General features: G+C 40.2%; 1 protein-coding gene across 1 annotated transcript in view; it reads right to left on the reverse strand.

Moving 5' to 3' along the window:
• CDH8 (cadherin 8) overlaps nucleotides 1-22,885 on the reverse strand; it is a 135,880-nt gene that overhangs the window by 71,893 nt on the left and 41,102 nt on the right. The window contains exon 4 of the mRNA XM_008635485.2: nucleotides 7,552-7,671. Within this exon, the coding sequence (XP_008633707.2) occupies nucleotides 7,552-7,671 (120 nt within the window). The remainder of the gene's footprint in view (nucleotides 1-7,551; nucleotides 7,672-22,885) is intronic.

Genomic DNA, 22,885 nt, shown 5'->3' on the forward strand with positions numbered 1-22,885 from the left:
CCTACTTCATGTTGCAAGAGCTAAGTAATTGCTTTGATCTTCCTTCGGTGCCAAAATCTTGGTGGAGATTCTTATTAAATATAACATTCATTTAGGACCCAAACTCCTCAAAATCAATCTTGCAATTTCTTCAGAGAGCCGTGAGAGGCATTCTTTGTTTCCCCAAGAAGCACAGTGTCCTCAGTGAGGTTTTAGCAGTTCATAAAAAAGGTTCATTTGGAGATCACTGGAAAATCTATGCCATAATTCTTAAAAAATGAGTAGATCACAACTACATTTACTCAAAGTTTAAAAAAATGTAGTACTTTGATGATGTGATAAAGGAATACTGATCCACTATTTTAAATTCTATTCACCTTTATCATAATCTCCTTAACAAGAATTATCATCAAATATTCTAATTTCTTGTTTAGTTCTAATGCCGTAGGATTTTTATTTTAGCAGAAGGAAACATATCTGCAATCTCTAGCAAGGCTGCCTAACTTTCCATAAAAGTCATTAATTACAGGAGTTGTATGAACTACATTCAGATCTAGATATATTTCAAATCAAAGACATTAGACACAGTAAAAATAATGACTAGGTGAAGAATGAAATGCTATATTACATTTTATATTTCTGTACCATTTTTGTATTTTCAATAGAGGAGCTAATAGTGTACATATTTTATTCTAATGCTTATTTTTAAAAAGTGTATGAGGAAGATGGCACTTTTTGTTAAACCATGAGATTAAGGTTGAATACGGTTTTATTAATTCGTGTTTTTTAACCTAAGATTAATGGATTTTTTTTTAAGCTCATATTGCTACAATTCTTGTGGTTTCTTCTCTTGTTTTCATTCTGAAGCAGACCATGCAAGTTTGTTATTGCATGGGAAATTACCTGCCTTTTCCTGTGTGCATTCTGCTAGAAGTATATCCTACAGGATACACAACTGGATAACACCCGTTGTAACGCTGCCTTTTTAGTTCAGGTGAACTTGTCTCTGGGTTTTAGAGAATGGGTACAAAGCTTTAAGCTCTACTTACCAGCCATTGCCTTTTCCCTGGGACCATTTCATTGGCACGGTGAAAGGATCACCCTCCCACCAGCTGAGAACAAATGCAGTAAATAAACATTTGGAACTGCATTTATGACCTCGTTTCCTTAGGATTCTCTTTGTAGCCATCTAATAGCTGTGATTACACCAGACACTTTACAGAAAGTAGCCTTGGATTCTTTTTCAGGTGCTTTCCAACTCCAGCTGTGTAGTTCAAATTCCTCTCTCTCTAATTCAGGCCCTTGAAGCACAACATTATTTAAGTATGTTGCCCATTTTCCTACTCAGCATGAGGAACAGTCAACTTCAAACTACCTCATGAGCTTTCTAAAATGATAGAGCTATTGCTCTGAAATGCAAGAAATATGTGTGGTATCAGCTGTTCTTGTTATTGCCATTATTTGATAAACTCAAGAAGCAGAAATCGCTTCTTTGCAAACACCAATCTGCCTTGATCTTAAGCCACTCAGCTTTACCAACTGCAGACCAGCAGAACTGTTTTCAAACGTCCCTGCAGTGATTTTATGCTTCTTTTATTAATCAGCAAGGACAGCTCTTGGTGCCACTGAAGGGCCCAATCCTAATACCTGATCCATAATAGCTGCACTTTATTCTTGTAGCTAATGAGCAAGAGCTGCGGGACTGACTCAGCTCTGCTCTGGCTCTGTGTCAGTCCAGCCCTCTCCTAATGGGCTGTCACCAAGACAACTCACAGGGCCACCAAAGAGCCTCAGTACAAACACCTCGACACATCTCCTCGGCTGCACAGACTATTAGTACACAAAGACAAGGAAAGACTCCCAGCAGTGTGAAAACAGACTCTGTCCCCAGCGTTGTGCCTGAGTGCTGTAAAAGCAGTGATCAGTGACAAACTCCAGGAATCCTTGTGTGTGCTGGAGCCACAGTGCTGCCCTGGGAATGCCACTCTGTGGGCTGCATGGACCTGGATGCTGCTGCACACACCTGCCCTCCTCTAGGGGAAGGTGTCCCTCCCGTGGCAGGGGTGGAATGACATGAGCTTTAAGGTGCCTTCCAACGCAAACCACTCTGGGATTCTGTGATACTACAATTCTATGAAAAGGAGTTTCTACCTGCCTCTTGCTAAAGCAGAACAACACCCACCCATCCCAGTTCATGCCTCTTTTTATTATTTCAGTTAGGAGTTTACTTAACTTGAAATCTGCAGTAACTGGCACGGCTGTGGAAGCAGCAGTAGTCAATAAAATGAGCTGGAAAGCAGCAGCTCAATCCACGCTCTGACTCATGTTGAAAAAGTACTTTCTCTACGCTAATCCCATGAGGGTTTAGATCTAAAGTATTTAGAAGCTGAACTATTTAGGAAGGCTCTGTTGAACACGAGTGAGTTCTGTTCCTAGCAGCTCATTACTTTCCCCTTACAGTAGTAGACTCCTTCCTGTACCAAAACTGTTTCCCCATTTCTCTCCATCTTGAAGTGCTTCCCTGTCATTGTGTCGTGTGTAATTACAGCAACAGTCCCCATGTCTCTCTTTTATTAACACCTCTCAAATATTTGTGTAGTGATTTCAAATCCTTCTTTAATCACCTCTGATCCAGTTTATACAAATGACGTTCAATCAATCTTTTATTATAAGTAATATTCTCCTGACCTTAGCTATCCTGCTTTGAACTTTCTCAGTGTCTCAGCAGTGGTTTTTTATGATGACAACTCTTATCAGCCTTACACACAATATTCTGAGGGCATCGTGTACCACTGGGAATGAACTGGACAGTAACAACCAGATAGAAGAAACAGGCTGAACATCACAAACATATCTGTAACTGAAACCTTGCTGCTTTATCCCCTCTTGCTCCCTTGCTTGTTTTCATTCTGCTGGACTCTATTATAATGTCTAAATGGAGGCAAGATTGCAAATTAAAATAAAAGATTCAGATCTGGCTTTTGTTGAGTGACATTTTCATTCCTCCTACTGAATGAAACAAATTCATTTATGTGCTGATTTCAAAGGTTCAACACCGTGGACCAGAGACGGCCACACACTAAATCATTAAAAACTCTGCTGTTTAACCTATGTGCCCTTCCAGCTGAAAATTAAACCAGGTATAGGGAAAAAACCCACAATTATTCACTCTCCAAAGAAATATCCTCATTCTGTGAGGAGAGTCTTCTGCTTTCTGGGTCTGTTGACTCTTCCACTCATCTCAGCAGTACCTCCTTGAGCCTGGGCTGTGTACCAAATGCCAATATCCAAGATGGCAATGCTTAAAAGCTGTTCTTTTCCCCCCAGACTGAGGGTTTGTGCTCCACTGATCCCATGTGCTTTCCAGTGCAGTAGGGCTTTGCTGTAATTTGCCTTGTTCGTGTAACTATATTTCAGGTGTGTGTAGGAGTGACATTATTTAAGTTCATGTGAAATGTAAATAAGTCAGACACAGCTGAAAATGTATTTCCTCTGCCATCCCTATATTGTAGAACACAGTGTCACTTCATATTACTTTCCATTATGATAATCTTATTTTAAAGCTGACAGTCATGATTTAATATCCTTGGAAAAGCTTAAAAGTGAGAAGTGTACTCCAGCTACTTTTAGCAGTCTTAAGGAACCCCCTTTCCCAGCATTTGGATTGTCATCATGTGGATTATGAGAGAATCCATACAACTCGTGTATGTACCTTTATAAATAAAACACACTAGGCAGGGAGCCTGGCATCAGTTACTGAGATGGAACCATAATGATATAAGGAATATATTTCAGCCCACCATGAGTTTCGTTACTAATCTGATGCGATCACATTGTAAGTTTTGCCTCTCACAGAAAAATCTAAATCTGTGTCTTTGTCATGTATTATTTATATCCACCCTTTATCCAACAAACCAGTGGTCATAATAAAATTCACCTACAAAAAGGGAAAAATATTCAGAACAAGCCATCAAAAAAGCATTTACCCTAAGCCACATTTAGAGCACTGAGTGTAAAATAACTTCCGAATTACCTCCTTTCATATGTCTATAACTCTTACAGAAGGACTTGCAAACCAGAACTGCAGCAGTATATGCATTTTTCATCTCAGGTAATGGAAAATTATTATTTTATGGACCACTCACCAACACTTGTTTCTTTGTGCCCAGCATTATAGAATTGTTTCAGTGAGGAGGTTGAGAGTAATGCCAGAGTTCCAGCTGAGAGTGATTCAGATAAGGGCCACATCCAGTTACTGCCAAGCCAGGAGGAACCAAAAAGCAGAAGAGTAAACAACTGCTTTCCTCACACTTACCCTCAGGTGTGAGAACCCTTCCTAGCACAGGCATGAAGCCACACCCTACTTCTTTCCTCTCTCTTGTTGTTCTCAGGATTACAGAGGCAGAGGAATCAGGAGGCCTGGTTGAGTTAATTCCTCATGGTTCACTCTCTTCATGCCATTAAAACCAAGCAGGAAGGTCAGACAATCCTTACTCTGAGCCAAGAAATTAAAAAAGAAATATATATATAGACAGGCTGCCCTGGTGTTGGAGCTGCACAGATCTACATTTACTCTTGGTTTCTTAGAAAGATAATAAAAGGCCAGTCGTCTAGAAGAACAGTAAATAGATCAGCTCTCAGTAGCCATACTTCTGTAACGCTCGATACCTCCTATGAATGACAGAAAATATTTACATTCTGAAGTGGATCACGCTCACATAGCCCATTTCTGAAAATGCTGGTTCCATTTTGGGGAAGACACAATACCTGTGTTCAGAAACAATTCTGCTTCTAATTAATTGAAAAGGCTTTCAACTTATCAGGGCACTAAGGAAATGTAATCACAGAGAAAATGCAGCTGTACACACACCCATGTTCCCTCCCACCCCCAAAAATATCCCAAACCCTCAAACCCTGAAGTATGTACCACATGTGGAAGATCATCTTCAGGTTTGATTTGTCTGGGGTAAAATACACCTCCTCTGCTTTAGTTTGTACACTGTCACAACAGTATTCAAACATCTTCCTGCTTGAAAACTTCCCCTGAAGGTCCTGAGGATTACAAGAAAATGTGTTTTCCTGGCTTAGTTGCCAAGAGTTGTGATGGTTCACATTACAAAGGTTGGACAAATATAAAGAAACAGTCCAACATCTTCACACTTCGTATTTGCTTTGGATGTTTCGCTTTAGAGCAATCTTTTCCACCCTGTATACATGGCTGTAGTTTCTACATAACTACCTCCATCTGGCTGGTTTAATGATTAAACTTTTATATATATTTATATTTTACATACTCAAAACAATTTGGTGAGAGCAGGATTCCACCACAGATGAAGGACACTACATAGAGATGGCAAAGAAACAGGGAACAGCCTCAGTACAGAAACCCATCCTGTTGCAGTGAATTAGAGAAGAACATAATTGATGTTCTCCACAGATCTAGAAAAATGGGGAATCTGAAGCCATTTATTCACTCAGCAGCAGCTCCATAACATGAAGCCACTTAGGGACTCTGGCCACAGCTGAATTCTTTGTGAATAAATTCTCCTCAGACACTAACATGTCATTTTCATGGTAACTGATCTGCTCTGCAAAGGAATATTTGTAGCTGGAAATGAAGGGAGGAGGGGGAAATTAATGCCAGTGAAACAGGAGAAAAATCCTGATTTTCAGGTTCACCACGAAGCTTTGGAGCTCTCTCTGGCTTTCAGGATAACGGGAATCGCTTTCCTAGGTGAGGAATAGTTACTTCTTTGGATTAAGCATCAGGGTTTAATGCAATACAAATAAGAAAACTGAGTAAAATGAAATCTTTTTTAACATTTGGAATAGTTCTTTCAGGCCATTTTTCTGTGAAAGAAAATCTTCTGTGTAGGTGGAGAATGCACTTCTCAGTTCCTTTAGGAAAGCTGATGTGTTCCCATGCTAAGGCACTAACTTTCCCTTGCAGAAGCTGAGAAAAGCCCTACAGTCAATTCCCCTCTAATTAACACAGCTCACACAAGTCATTACTGCAGGCAATAATTTGTAATATTAAAGAAACCAAACAGTATATTTTGATACTTGATGGTCAGAGGTCTGTTCAGAGTTATATTTCCACGACTGTGACAAATGAGACAGCAGGAGCTAAGGGCCTTCTCTAATAACACTCTCTTAACACGCTTATTTTTGGAACAAGCTGCTCTTTTTCCATTGTACTGTGCTAGAATTTTTCTCTGTAAAACTCTATTTTTCATGCAGTGTAAAAATAAAAGGCTGAATCACATTCCAGAGATCCCTTTTGTATTTAGGATAGCTGTCCTTCAACCAGAAAAATCCCCTTTAATGAACTAATTCATTAATATTTATTGATGCACACTATTTACATAAAATCCCATAAAGTTAGGGCATTTCTACGAATAGGAAATAATTTTTCCATGCCATTTCACTAGAAAGATTTAAAGAAATTCCATCTTTTAAAGATTACAGGAGTGCTGTGTTCAGTACTGGTGAGAAAACTTAGTACACCTGATCTACCAAAAGAATTCTTTAATAATTTCTCTGAGCATTTATTTTATAATTTTCTTAGTCTGCACAAGGACAAGAATTTTTACTCCAATTTTACTGCTTTACAGCTGTATCAATTCAGGTGGGTATTTGTATGCTTTAAAAAGAGTTTTAGTTTTCTCCTTCACTCACAGTGATTAGAAAGGACTTCTAGTAACAGTTGAAAGAATATTAGAAATATTATCAAATCCCCCTAAAACTTGCTTTTTAGACATAACTAAATGAATTTGCTGTAAGTAAAACATATGTACAGAAAACAAGAGGTAATGGATTTATTGGCAGTTCTTTCAGATGACTTTCAAGACTGTAACACCGCAGAGAAATAAAGTTACCCTAAATGTGTGCTAATGAAACTTCATGCCAACACTCACTATTGATGCTTTTTCTCTCCTCAAATTGATCCAACCAATCAAGAAAGAAAGAGAATTTTCAATGAAAACACAAAACCTATTCACTGAAATTCCCAAGCTAAACTGGGAATGCTATAGACTCTATAGAATGAAAATGATATTATGCTCATCGAATCCCACAGGGCAAGCCCTGCATTCCCTGATCAGTTTTGTCACACAGCTCCTCCTCTGCCTTCAGCTGCTCCTAACTTCTGTAACATTGCCACACCACCACTCCCATTAGCATTAATCCCTGGAATTCCTTTATTTTTCCCCGAGATCAGACTCTGAGGAACATGAGTGAGACCTGGGTGATGAGATGCACAGGAGGCAGGGGATGGTCACCTCTACAATACAACCAGAGGATTACTTCAGCTTGGGAAAAGCCTCCAAGATCATCAAGCCCAACCATTCCCCAGCTGTGCCAGGCCCACCTTGTCCACATCCCCGAGTGCCACATCCACACAGCTTTAAATCCCTCCAGGGATGGGCACTCCCCACCACTGCTCTGGGCAGCTGTGCCAGCGCTGGGCAACCCTTTCCATGAAGAAATTTTTCCCAATCTCCAATCTAAGCCTCCCCTGGAGCAAGGTGAGGTGATTTCCTGAGCCAGGGGTTGCTGTTCAGAGTCACCTACCTGTATGGGGCTCAATAGAGAAGTAAGGCTGTCCTTCCAGGATGCTATAAACCAGCTTGGCACTATTCCCATACACTGGATCATCTGCATCTGTAGCTGTTACTTTAGTAACAAAGGTGCCTAAATAGAAAGAATACACACAATTAATGTTTACACTCCCTGGAAATTTGCATATCTTATTCAAAAACTAATTTGAAACAAAAATTCATTTCCTTGTGAGCTGTATAACAATAATGAAAGAAGGAAAAATAACAGTAACAAAGTATTACTTGTGGAACAGAAACAAAACATTTTCCTTCAAGCTGGTATGTGCCAGCAGCGTGAATTTCAGGGTAAAATAAAAGCCATTTTTGTATCTGTATTATTTAAAGTTTCTTTGCAGAATGCATTTAAAGCTACCTGATAGAACTGTGCAGACTTCAAGCATTTGCAAAGGAATCATATCAAAGGGCTACAAAACACAAGGTTAATAATACAATATAATATTGGGCATTTAAGGCTTGCAAATTCACATTTGAAAAAAAACTTTGCTAAGTTACAGAGACCAGATAGAAAAACAATAATAAAAAGGGTTATTTTTTCTTCCCTTGGCTTGCAACCATGATAATGATTTGATGTGGCCACAGTGACGGAGTTGGGACAACAATGATTGTCTCTGAAATGAGTGTCTGCCGCTCAGGGGGCCATTGTTCAGCCAGGGTTATAAATTCCATACTCTGACAAAAATAAATAGGAAAAAAAAAATAAGGAAATTACCCTTTTTATCTCTTAGACAACATAGCACTTGCATTTCTGTAAGACGCAAAATGGAATGGAATTCAGTTGGTTGCATTAAGGTTGCTGCAGAGATGTTTTTTGGCTGACATAAAAGTATGATGGTGTTAACTAGGCTGACAATAAAGACAATATCTACAGAGGGAGAGAAAGCAAGAGCAGGAGAAAGGTCAAGGGCTGAATTATGTTCTGAAAGGAAAATAATGACAGCACCCACCAAAAATCCCCTTTTCTGGATATGCCAGTAAAAATAACCTCCTGTTCCTTCCCACCCTTGGTGTGCTGCTGAATCCTGATCCCATGGCCCTTCAGAACAGGAGTGGCAGAGCAAGGGGAAGGGAATCCCTTTGGCACATCTTCCTCTCTCCCTGTAAGGTTGTTATGGCTTGAGGCAATTTTGGGGGTTACAGTATGTGCTGTATTTAGAGGAATGTTTGCTTATTTAGATATAATTTGCATATGACCTAAGAGCTGCCATTTCCCTCTTTCCCACCTGGCCACTTAAACACCAGGGCAGGGTGTGGGGCTGCGGTTTGGGAGGGCAGGATTTGGGAGGATGGAGAACACCTCTCTCAGGGAGCACAAGTTCTGCATGGACCTAAGTTGTGGCAGGTTTGCTACATGGAAGTAGTGGAGTAATTTCCAGGGAAAGGAGCGTGGGTTGCTGAAATATATCTCACTAGAGCTAAAAGAAAAAAGCCTTTGGCTTGGTCATTTATTTTTGGTGCAAATTTACCCATTCTTATAGGGGAGAATATTAGCAAAGGGAGGCAGATCAGTGTGAGCTCCACCATGGCCCACCCAGAGGGAAAGCGTCCCCATAGCATCTCTCCTGAGCTCAGCAGGGGCCAGAGGAGTCCTGCAGCTGGGGCACATCCCATGGAAAAGGAAGATTATGTCACATCTCTCTTTGACAGCTTGCTGAGCCTGTTTTATAAACATGCAAACTGTTCATGTTTTGAAGCTTAACTGTATTTGATGCTGAAAGGTGATCTTATACCTAACCTTTAACGGAACAGTTTTTATCCTGTCACTGGGCCTGAGAAATGGACTTTATCCTCAACTTGGTGGTGTGTTTGTAGGGAATTAACATCAGAAATTTATTGTCTGACCAGTGACAACCAGACACTAACAGACAACTCCTGAGAGCTCTGAGTGGAAATGATAAAGGGCACAGGTGACACATGTGGTGCCCAGCCCTGTGGCAAATTCAGCAGCCTCAGCCTGCAGGTGATACCCTCAGTGCCTTCCTTCACACACAGGAGAATATAAAGAGGAAGGGGGAAGCAGCCCTGGGGCACACTCAGAGGCCGTGGCACAGGCTGCAGAAAACAGGGAACAAGGAAGCTGCAGGAAGCTTGAGCTCGGATGTTGCAGGAAGAGGGACAAAAGGCCCCTCTGTGGCTCGCCCACAGGAGTCACAGAGCACGAGAAGCTGTAGCTAATGGGATTGTCTCACATGTTTAAGTTCTGTTGGCTCGCCTTTGTAGCTCACACCCGTTACAAGGGCTCTGTTTTGCTGTTCCCACAGACAATAATCCCTCAGCCAAGCTGTACCTCCCCTCTCTGGAACTCAGGCTACAGCCCCACCATCCCAGCACATCCCAGCACGTCCCCACACTCCCTGCAGCCCAGTCCCGGGTGTGACACCAGCCATGAATGCAGGCTCAGAGCTTCCTTCAGCTGGAGTCAGGCTGAAGTAGCAGGTGATGTGCTCCTTTCTGTGGCTGCTGTCATAAAACTTGTGGTTTGTAATCTCCTAAGACAGAAGATGTTTGTGCAGAACACCATACAGTGGGACAGGGATGCAATAAGATAAGGCTCATCACAAAGTGAAAGTTTTAGTTAGAGTATTTCATCTAGACTGTTTCATTTTGTTTTCATTATATACTTTATACACAAAGGAAAATAAAGAAATAAAACTGTTGACTTCTTGGAGATTGTGTTTGATTTTCCTAGCTGGCTCTCATTTCAAAGGCCTTCAGAAATAATTACATTGCTTGTTTAGAAAGATTTGATATATAATTTCTATTCTTATCTTTCTTCACTTGAGAATTCCTGGAGACTTTCTATAGATATTTATTTCAAGATTCCCAAACTTGAATGGGTATGCTGATTCTTTGATAAGCACATTCTTTATCCTAAGTGTTCATTAGACACTAAAGTTGAATATACCCTAATAAAAAGCGTTACTCGTGTCTAACACTGCTTCCAATCCTGATGCTCAGCTTTCAGGATTTTTTTCGTGTGATATAAAATAATTCAATCACTTATTGAGACCCTAAGTTCAGCTGAAGTTTATACATGTATTAAAAATACACGGGTGATATGTGTGCCAGTATTTCCAGTTAAAGTACACAAAAGGCAGGGGGAAAGGCATAATCTTATTTTTCTTTCCCTTACAGGTCACTTGAAGTGTGATTATAATCTCGCCTAATAAAATTAATGAAGGGAATGGACAACTGAAATACTCTTCTGCCTCCTAGAAATCAATTTCTTCCCCAGCCTGTTTCTGTCTTTCAGCACTTCATTTCCGACCATCACACACACTTCTGAGGCCTGTCAAATCCAGTAATTTGCTCCCAACAATCTTGCTGATGAAAATTGTTTATGGAAGATGTGAGCAATCGTGAAACAGAAATTAAAGAAATAGCTTCCACTATTGAAATTAGTTAAGCTTTGGCACAGTTTAAATTTTATCACCTTTAATTCGATTTTTTTTTTTTTTTTTTTATGCCTTGAGTCAAATCTTCTGCAGGTGTGAAACACGCCACATTATGCTGTTCACACTGGCAATAATCAGTATATTTAGGAGCAAACTCTGTCCCCTCTGCAGCTGCAAGTGATGTTGCTAAGTCAGTGCTGCTCTGGTTCCCCTGCAATGTGCAGAGCTCACATGGAACAACCAATCCCACCCCCACAGGTGACAGAACCTGGGCACCAAAAGATTTGGAGAACTGAGTGAAAAATAACGCAGAAAGAAAGGAACTCACAGCCACCATGGCTCTTGTTTAGGCAACCTCCACACCAGAACTCTCCAAGCTTTGGATTATCAATATTTAAGCAGGATTTTACTCCATTACAGACACTGCAGTTATAAACTACATGTACATAAATACTTTTTACTAGCATAATGTACTTAAAGTTTTAAAGCTAAAAATTTTGTGTTGAAAAAGTTGTAAGAATGCAGGGAAGGACATTTATTAAGTAAATGCTCTTGGAAAAACAACATTCTGGGCTCTGCCCAGCAAATAAAACGCTAAGGTTTCTGTTTGTGTTTAACTTTGACTGCATTTGGCTTGTGTTTGTTTCTTTGTCAATGCTACAACAAACTCATTTAGCCAGGCACTATAAATTTGAAATGGTGCCATTTTTATAAGAAAGCCACTACTGTAGTCCAAGTCACTGTTGTCCTAATTAGAATAATATTGCAGTTTTATATAATCTGGCCCAACAACATAGACACTGTTTTTTTTTCTTTACATACCTAATGTTGCCTTATGTAAACCAAACCTTTTTTTTTTTCGGGAGATGAGGCAAATTTTAAGATGTTCTGTTAAAAAACTTTGTGTGTTTTTTCCTCAGGTACACTTTTGCAGTGATAATGACACTTAAATATGGATTTAACCACCATAAATATAGACTTCACAGAGATTCAACAGATTTTAATTAATGAACACTTCTGATGTGCTTTAAACATTAGCCATTGTTGATTGTTTCACTCTGTCTTTACAGCAGGCCAGCAATCAGACACACAATTAACAACGGGAGTATTTTTATTTGGTTAGGTGAGGAAGCCTGTGTTTGCTGGCGAACTAAGATTAAAAACCATCATAAAAAATAAGATGTGTGTACTCAGCTAGTGCTTTTCTGTTGTTTTGGCTGTGTTTTCACGTGCAAGCCAGGGTACAGATTCTGCACATTAGTCAGAAAGAAAAATGCATATGCTGCCACAGGGAGCAGGAAAGCAAATTCTTTTGGTGTGGCAGTGAAATGTGCGTACTGGGAAAAGAAAAAAATCCAAAAAATCAAATGTGAATGTTCTAGAGGAGGTAATGAATAGTTGGTGCCAGGAATTTACATGAATCCATATTCAATGAACAACCATTTTGCTGAAAGATTGCAATGGCTGGTAAAAATAAATAACATGACCATAATGAAAACCTCGTGGAACCATGTTTTCTCATCTTCCCAGGGACTTTTGGGTTTGTCTGGGTTTTTTTTGCTTTTCTGATGCCCTTTTTGGTCTCACTCACCCTTTTTCTCCTAACCTTCCCAAATCTTGACAGGCTGAAATCTCCATTTCATTCCAAAGATCTGATTACCAACCTGACAGGACATTAGGAGAGTATTTGCATGGCAAAGCCTCACCATTATTTACCAACTCTTTTGTTTCCCTAAGAGGATCCCTGTGCTTCAAAACCTTCAGCTGGCTTTGGAGTTGGGCTGATGGAAGCCCTGCAGCCAGGGGTGGTCACACAAAGCATTGTTTGTACCCAGCAGGTCAGATAAGCATTCTTTCCAAAATGAAGCCTTTTCTTCACTGTCCTTCTTTGCTATAATCTCACAGGTAGCATGACAGTTGTTGTCATGGTAACAATTTTTTATTGAATAAAACTGCAATAATCTCATAAAAACCTGCATAACTTCTTGACATGTAAATTATTACTGCCTCAAAGCTGAAGGAACTTATTTATTTTTCATTGTTGTTCATTTTTTTAAATGCAAAAACATAGTTTTAAGCCTTATCATCCTGCATGATTGCATGAGACCATTTCTAAACACAAAATCTATGAATTAGAGGTTTCACTAAGCAAATAAAGGAAATGTATATGAAATAGGAATCTGTTTAAAGCACTCCAGAACTTGTTAACATATGCAAATTATCCATATAAAGTATCATTGCATATCTTGGTGCTCATGCAGATATATAAATACACACATAAATTGTGGGAATGTTGCTTGAGTGTTTAAGGGTTCTTTTGCAGATCATATGCTATTATTTCAGCTCCACCTTCTGCACCTGCATTGGAATGTATTTTTATTATTATTAACAGCCACTTCATTGCCAAAGCTCTGGGAGCCCAGTGTGTGCATCAGATCTCACAGTGCAGGAAGGTTCTTTCCCCAAAGACTCCAAGAGCCAAGTACCAGGAAAGACAAATACAGACAGAAAGAGACAAGGAGGTTGTTGGACTTGATCCTTGTGGGTCCTTTCCAGCTCAGGAATTCCATGATTTCATGATTCTGTGCTGAGAGGATGTAAATAGCCCTGGGAAGGAATGCTTCCAGCACATGGTGGTGCTGCTGCCTGACCTACAGCGCTCACAGGACATCAGAACCACACAAAAATGTCAGGGGCTGCTTTGGGAACAGATGACAGAGGGCTTGGGTGAGTTTTCCAGATCTTCCCACACTTAGAGGAAAGCATGTGAAAAAGAGAAAAATATCTGCTTTTTAAATATCTGCTTTTTAAATATCCATTGGACCCTTAATGAATGAAAAATTAATGAGGCAAGAGATGACACCTTAAGCAGAGGTAAACAGTAGAGATATGGGCCAGAACACTCCACTGAGGGAAAAATGGACAACTTGTGCTTGCCATGCTGGAGAAACAGGAATGTCAGCATGAATTCTACTGTATCTATGGCAGAATCCAATATGCAATTATTTCTAGAGGTAGAAATGAGAAAGAAAATTTGTGTATGTTACAGATGTAATACTGGTGTGTTGGTGATGAGAACCACATAAATACACAGATACAAGACTTCACTGAATCTTCTGCAAAGGCAAAAACAACAACAAAAGCTTCCTTGCAATGAGAAATTGTACAAGGAGGAATAGCTTCCCAAGGGAAATAACAGAATCCTCCTCACTGAGGAGTTCACTCTCTTGCACAGGATGCTGGATAATGTATTCTAAGGGAAAACCCTGGAAAGACAGGAAGATTAACTAATAGGGTAATTTGTCTTTCCCAGCTGTAATTTATTTGACTCTAAGTAGTGAAATACTGTGATGCTGTCATGGTCTTGTTTATGATGATTAAGGTAAGGAAGAAGGAAAAGAGGGTTATTCATACAACTCAGTTTTAGGCTCAGCTGGTTAAATTACATACCTAGCTGAACCAGCTGCCTGCTCTACCTGAGGGAGGAAGACAGAATCATCCTCTCCTGGAATCCTCCTTTCTTGGCTGACTGGAGAGGAACAGAAATTAAATTGGCCAGCTGATGTGAATGCCTAAATTTCAATCCTGTGACTCTTCTCTTTTGAGGATGTATTCAAAACAGGCCACCCCAGTCTCTGACTCCAGCCTTCCAGGAACTGCAAGTGTGTAAAGCTGACACTCCACCAAACAGGACAAGGAGAAACCTTGCAAGAATTTTGGTTTTGTTTACATTAATTTCTCTCTATATCATAAAATCCTGGAATCGCAGAACAATTTAGGTTGGAAAAGCCCTCCAAGGCCATCGAGTCCAAGCTGTGCCCCATCCCCACCTTGTCCCCAGCCCAGAGCTCTGAGTGCCACCTCCAGCCCTTCCTTGGACACCTCCAGGGATGGCCACTCCAAACCTCCCTGGGCAGCCCCTGCCAAGGCCACCTTAAGGCCATTTCTTCTCATGTATACCTTTCTCAACACCTGTGTGCACTTACATACTCATACGGACACCTGTATACACTTTCTGAACTAAACTGCAACAGACACAGTTCATATTCTGTTTTTAATATTAAACATGAGTTACAAAGCATGGCTTGCTTGTTTTGCCAGTTTGTTTTATGTAAGTAGTTCAATGTAATCTCACCGAAATGCACAGAAAAAGAGATTTTTCAGTACTTTACAGACCTATAGGAAATGGCAGATGCTGCCCTAAAGAATTGGTAATCTAAACCAAAAGTTTTAGCACCTGAAAATCTGGTTGAATGAAAGAATCTGGAAGAATCTAACAGCTTGGTCTATAATAAATTATGTAGCACCATGCAGGAAAATGCAAGAAGCTGTTTCCTGGTTCCACCAGTAAAATAATCCTTTCATACCTTTGATACACTAAGTGATGTTTAGCTCCATAAGCAGAAGAGGTATCCAGACTGTTTCTCCCAGACTGTTACATATTTCACAATGAAATTTTTGGAGTAGATGCTTTAGGAAGTTAATGAAACCTTTAAAGAATGTTAATGTCATGCAGTACATGTTTGAGTCCAAATCCCTGAGCAAACGCACAACCCACCGCATGTAATGCAACAGTGTTTGTGCAGATTGCTCATGTGCCGTTTTAAGGACGTTTTATCATGTGAGGGAAATGCGAAAAACATATTGTATGCAAATGTGTGACTGCAGAAGTATGAGAGGAGCTGGCTATGCCTGGAGAAAAAGGCTGTTTGTACATCCACAGAACGGAGCGAGCTGGCAGCCCCGCACCTCGCAGCTGTATAATGAGGGCTGGAGGAAGCGTGGCTGGGAAATCTAATCAACTGCATATTTTACCATTTTTTGTCTGCATAAACTAATTGTTTTGGAACTCTGATTGTGCCTTTTTAACATAACCTTTTGGAAGCAGAAATATTTTACAACAGAAATGCATATTCAGATTTAGGGATATGGATGCCTCCCCGGCAATTATCCTGGCTGATGTTACCTGGGTTTACCTGAGTGGATCTAACAAGAGGGGACACTGCCTTTTCAGTTTTAAGGCTGGCAGTTCTTTCTTGCTACAGCTTATGAGATGGTGCCATTAGAGAGCCTGCAGGTATTCCTTTACAAATTCCCCTGGGTGGCTGTTTGTTAGGATTAGTACACGGTTTGAAACATCACAGGCAACAGCAGAAGGGTAAAATGTATTTTATGTTTGGCTTAAAGAATTATGTTTTCCTTTCATGAGTTTTTTTTTTTTTTATTCTCCCTTTAGATATCACCCTTGCTATAGAATATTAATTGATATTTGTGAGAGAAGTGGGAAATAGCTCCTCTTCTGTTCAGGACTTTTTGAAAGACTGCTTGTCTCTAATCAATTGACTATTTCATCAGCATTCATTCTGCGAGGTCCCCAGGCAAAGGCAGTAAAATTGGATGATCACTGTACACTATATTATCAAGCAGAAAAAAAGGTACTGTAAGTCTTGTTGATGCCAGTGGAAGTTTCAGGTTATGCTCAGGTGTATTGTAAAAAAATATAAATAAATAATAAAGCAGCCTAGGCTGTTTACTGCAGAAATTCTTTCATTTATGCCTTTGTGTGGTGAGAAGAGAAAGTGGCTGCTATCATTCTGCAGCTTTGATGCTCTGCTCACTTTGTTTGGGAGAGCGAAGCCTGGCGTGCCAGCAACTGTAACCCAGGGTGCAAAAGCAGGGTCTGAAATATTGTCCCCTCAGGCCACTGGGGCCAGCATGTGGCAGCAGAGCCCTTCTGGGCCCAGGGAAGGGGCATGGTTAATCAGCTGCCCAGCAGCTCCCAGGGCTGATTCCTGAGGATGCTGTGTTGACAGCAGCTCCACAGGCAGTTGCTGAGCTGTTTTCATGGAAAAACAAGAAGCATTGCAGATTCAGGACCTAAACAAAGACAGAGGTATCAGCTCAGGGCAGGGTGGGGAATGACCAGTGCCAGAGAAAAAAGTGGATTCTGAATTGCATCTCATTTTGCCAAATATCAAGTGTGTCCCTCAGAGAGATGTCTAACACAGGCCACTTAATGAAGAGTTTGAGTAGTGTTGGTCCCCAGCGTTCTAAAGCCAAGCCTTTGTGCTAGCAGGGGAATAGAAGTTACAGCAATCAAAGTTTCTGTGAAAATATTACCCCACTGAACTTAATTTTCTGACCTAGAACTTTCTACCCTGTGGTGAGACCTTCTCTACATTTCATGTGATTGAAAAAGGTGAGATTATTCTCCAGACCTGTTCTGTGGCATTTCACAGAGCATCAGTCTGGCAGGAACCTGTGCTGCTCTACTTCCTCTCCTCCCTCTGTTTTCCACTTAGGCATTACCCCTTGGCCAGAAAACGGGCTCATGTCTCCAGACAAGCTGCTTACAAAAATGAGATAACACAGTTTCAAAGCCTGCAAAATCAAGCCCTACCACTCTTTGAAACACGTTATTTTTCCTTCAAAATTTTACATTTTGGGAAATTGTGAGAAATCCATGCTGAGAATAGATTTAAACTTGTAACCAGAAGAGAATGCATCAGAAACCTGAGTCAGAGACTTATTTTCACACAGTCACAGAACACAAACACAATGACAAATTTGATATGTACAAATGGAAGCGACCACAAAGGACTTTAGAAGCAGAATATCTGCAAAAATAACAAGGTGTTTGTGGCTATGAGGCAAGAGGAAAAACCACAGTAGGACAGATTCTTGTAGGTACACAGGACATTCACCTGAGACTGCCAACATTTCCTCTGCTCTGCCATCACATGATCAAAATGTGACAGCTGTGTCTGTCTGTCCTCATCCTGAAAGAGGAACATCATGGAAAGATGAATTTCTCCATCTGGAAGAACTCCATAAGGAACTGTGACTTCACTTCTGATCCCAGCAGATTTTTCCTGCAGAGTTTATCTTCACTATGTGTCATCTGCACAACTTTCCTTCGTGCCAAGGGAATGCACGTGTGCAAAAAATGGATGATTTGTGACAAATTGCTGCCAGTGAATGGAGAGGAAGAAAGGCAGTGTTTGTCTAAGAAACCAGCACACATCAATAGCTCCACACCTTGCACAGGTAAGTCAGGCCTTGCTCCTAAGGACCACTCAGTGACTTCAGAACCTCAATACTTAAGTATTTTCTGCCATTGGCACAAACTACTTGGAGCAATCCCACTGATTTTGGTAATTTTCTATTGTCAATCAAGCTTAGTACACTCAGGACAACAGAGATGGGGACAGCTAAAGCGTCAGCCTACAAACCCCTAAAGAATTTCACCATGGTCCTCAAGCTCATAATGATCACGTAAGAACAGTACAGAAAGATAATAACATTTTTGATCAGACCTCATGAGAAATGAAAGGCACAGAATAGCAGCACATGCTCAGAACTGTTTTCTCAGGGCTCAACAGCCAGTCAGGTTAAGGAGCAGCCAGCCAGCCCTGGTGTTGGGTGTCCTGAGCCCTTCCTGAACGTTGTGCATGCCCATTTTAAACACGTGCTAACTCACCAAAGAAATCTCACATAAAACTCCTCGGTCCCACAGCTACTGAATGTGATTATGCACAAGAGGAACAAGTGGAGGAAGAAGATGACATGAAAATACAGGGTTTTTTTAACAGCTGGTACATTGTTGCCATATTTTACAACATCTGCTGGTTTTTCCCTCAGCTTTTGCACTGCCTTTGCATTTACCCTTTGGGCTAATTTGTACTTGACCCCAGTGCTGCAGTCCCTTTAGTCCACAATTTTGTGACAAACTATCATTGATTTAACAGTCATGCTCAGTGCCTTAAAAATCAATGATAAAGACCCCAGCAAGACAGTGCGGTTGATCTTGATAACATTTCAGGTCAGGTTTTTATCACAACTTTCTAATTTGTCAAGTTATTTTATCACTATTCATGTCAGACGTTGCATGATTTCATATGCAGCAGGTTTTGTCCTTTTGCAAACAACTTGTAAGTGGAAGAGAATGAATGTCTTTGGGAGAACTGGAAAGAAAGCTGCACTATGTACAGTGTGCTCCTAATACACCTGGCTGGACTAAAGAACTCTGCCCTACTTTTGAAAGGAAAAAAAAAAAAAAGATAGAAACTCTTATCTGCAGTGGTGTAATCAAGGGCAAACCTTGATTCAAGGGAACACATTCCTAAGTAGATGTACTTGTGCCAAAACTGAAAATTGATATTCTGACTCAACTGAAAGCCTAAACCCTTTCCAGTAAAGACCTTTCATGGAGGCATTTAAGGACAAAAATATTATTCTAAGCTTTTTCATATTGTTACTGTCTTCAAGTGGCGAAGGCAAAAGCATTTCTAGAGCAATGTCAGACTGAATTCCACTGCGTGTACCTTATTAATTTTTTTGTGACTGTCAGGAGAAGCCTTAATATTTGCAGATTATTAAAGTTTGTCTGTTTACCTTAATTCAGGCAAACTATGAGAGAATTCTCTTCCCTTATGGCTTTTGTTCTTTTTCCATCTGTGTCCTTTTTTATTTCACCAACACGTTTGTCACTCTGCTTCAGTCGTCTCCTGTCTTTCAACATGACACTCGCTGTCTAAACACTCCTGGCTGTACTGAGAGCAAAATCAAGAGATTTCACTCCTCATTCCTGTCCTGAAAAAAGGGATCCTAAAACTCTGCTTCAGGAGACAATATCTACTTTGGCTCCCATTACCACCTCTGCACATGTTTTGGGGAATTCATGAATCTGTGTGTAGCTGAGAAGGTAACACAGAAACAGAATATACTCAAGGGAGGGTGTGGGTTTTTTTTTTTTTTTCTCTTTTCTTTCTTCCTATTTTTTCTTTTTTCTTTAAATAAGCTACAGAACTGGTTTCAATTACCCTTATGGATCTTCCAAGCTTGCTCATTCATTTACATAATATTCTATCTTCACTGCAGGCATATATACAGAGTTCAGAGACAAATGGGGAGGGAAAAAAATAGAGTTTAGGGGTTCTTCCTCCCAGAAGCACCGACAAATCGTTTTTTTTTTATTTTTTACGGTTTTAACTGAGTTTCTACCCCAGTGTGCCCTTTTACATTTTAAAGTGATTAAGCAAGATTTACAGAAAAATTAAATTATTTCCTATTTGTGAAATGTAATACTTGGTATAACGAAGTAATTCCACAGATTTCACTTTTTGATCTTTGATTATTTAAGAAAATTAGTATCATAATTAAAAGATTAAAGTGCACCATTTCAGCAAAGAACATATTCTCCATATACACTATTAGCTTTCACAAGCAAAATCATCATTTTTGGAGTTGGGGAACAGGGCTTACTGTGGTAGATTATGCAGGAATTACAGTTTAAAAAAAATCCAATTTAGTTCTCAAAACTTGTTTTTTTTTTTTTTTTTTTTTTTATGTGCTGGGTCTCCTTGCTCACAGAGAGAAATAAATGATTTCAGAATAACTGAACAGAGTGACGCGGTCGGCACCGAGCGCGTGTGGGAGTGTGCTCTGCAGAGACAGCTGAGAAGTGAGCAGCACTCCTCCCAGAGAGAGCTCCGGGTAATACTGATCCTCTTTGCACCAGGCAGTGGGAGGAGAGCCATGCAAATCCTTTTGTTTTAGTAGGGAAGCAGGATTTTCCAGAGAGCACCAGAACACAGAATAAGAACCAGGGGACGCCGTGGCCGTGTGCAGCTCTCATACGCTGGCACACACACACAGCCCCACATGTGCTGGCACACATTGCAGCTAGGGACAGAATCCCAGAACTGCCACGGAAAGGACAGTAAAGATCATCCAGTGCCACCCCTGCCATGGGCAGGGACACCTCCCACTGTCCCAGGCTGCTCCAAGCCCCAATGTCCAGCCTGGCCTTGGACACTGCCAGGGATCCAGGGGCAGCCCCAGCTGCTCTGGGCACCCTGTGCCAGGGTCTGCCCACCCTCCCAGGGAACAATTCCTTCCTAATCTCTAATCTAACCCTACTCTTGTCAGTTTGAAGCCAGTTTTCATATCCCCATAGTTTATCATTCCAGTTCTAGATAGTCAGAACAACCCCTGACATTCCTATAATATATCTCTTCTAGCCAGGAACATAAGACCAGGTCTAAGGTACCTATTAGAAAAACTGCATTGTGTTAGAACCTTAGAACAATGGAAGGTTAAAGCCTTCATCTGTATTTCATGCACTGCCTTCCCCAGAGGCCCAAAAATAAAATGCCTTGTACTGCATCCTCATTATATAAGAACTATATATAGAGAGCATATGAGTTCGTCTTCTGTTTCAGAACAGAAAATTGATATAAGCGTTTTGAGGAAAGTAAGAACACTGCCTAGTAATGCCTGTGTTGTACAAGTGTCAAGGCTGAAATTGGCAGTGGGTGGAGATCTCTTTAAGGGAATTAAGTAAGTGGATAATGGAAGTGAAATACTCTTAGTGGCGGGAAAATAATAAAAATTCCTTAAACTCTGAAAGGGAGAGTCTTCCTATAAACATCATAGAGGAATTAAAGTAATTTTATGAAAGCTAAAAAAAACTTCAAGAAATCTAAAATAATTTACAGTGAGTCCTTTCCTTCAGCTTTTGATGTTGTTACCTGTGGGTCAAGAGAGGAAAGCAGACGGAAATAGTAACAGAAGCATTAGTGAAGGGTAACACTCTTATCTTCCACTTTCCAGCCTTGACATTTGGTTCCATCAGAGATTAAGACACAGACTCCACTGCCTCTGCTGCAGAGACTTTACACTGATTCATGTCCCATGTAATGCAATCAGGACCATTCTCTGAGTTCTGAAGCAACAGCAGAGAAATAGGTTTTGTTTCTCAACAAAAGAGCAGGAGTGCACATTTGTGCTTCTGTAGAGCAACAGCTTGGAAATATGCACCCATAGGAATGTCATGTGAAACACGTGGAAGGGCCAGGGATCCTAAGGGATGGATGTGCAAAACTCAGAGCTAATGTAATAAACCTCAGGCCTCTCAGGTGATTTATTGCAAATCTCTACCTATATTTGTGTTAGAAAAAACTGCCTTTGGACAAAACTCTTCCATGCAACCTAAGAATACATAACAGTGTGGAACTGTGTCCTTTCAGAGGCAGGTCAGTGAGGAACTGTTTCTCTTTTTCCAACACACTTGGGGAACAGGTGAAACATCTTCCTCCAGGACCCAGCCCCTTTTAGTATTCCCTAAACTATATCCAGCCATTGGACATTTCTACTACAATCCTCTATCATAAAGTTTTCCCAGATGAAGTTTTAACTTATAATTCATCTCTCATGACCTTTCTTCACATTTTTCCTTCTTCTTTCACCCTTTTTCAATTGTTTTGCTTTCCCTCTCTTTTGTTAATATTTCATCTTTTAATTCTCTTTTATTTCCTTCCTCTCATTCATTTACCATCTTTTAAACCTCATGTTAACAATTTACTAGATTTTTATTCATCTGATGTCCTGACTAGTTTCCAGTTAAAGTTTTCAATTTGGGGTTTGGTTTTTTTTCTCCTCTTTACAGTGAATACTGCTTGGATAGGGGCCATGTCTTTATTACAGATTATAAATATACAACAGATATAAATTATTTTTATAGTAGGCTTTGTGATCAGAAACCATCTTTTCTTTTCTTGCATATATCTTTATTTTTTTTTTCCTAGAATACTACATAAACCCCATTCACAAAAGAAATAACAGCATTCAGTTTTCCTTTCTCCTTCTCCCACACAGGGTTTTTTTTGTTTGTTTGTTTTGTTCTGTTTTTTTTTTATTCTCACTTTTTATTTAATTGAGTCATTTGCTCACCTAGAGCTTGGCTGAAATATCTCCTGAAGGCAGGTCCATATTATGTTTGTGCCGATGCATAATTAGAAGTAACTCAACACATAAAAGCTGTGTTTTAGTAAAAGAGCTGAAATGAAGGCTTGAAAATTCACATATCAGTTTTGGCACAAGCAATTCAATGCA

The sequence above is a fragment of the Corvus brachyrhynchos genome, unplaced genomic scaffold (assembly GCF_000691975.1).
Source record: "Corvus brachyrhynchos isolate BGI_N302 unplaced genomic scaffold, ASM69197v1 scaffold66, whole genome shotgun sequence".
Lineage (NCBI taxonomy): Eukaryota > Metazoa > Chordata > Aves > Passeriformes > Corvidae > Corvus > Corvus brachyrhynchos.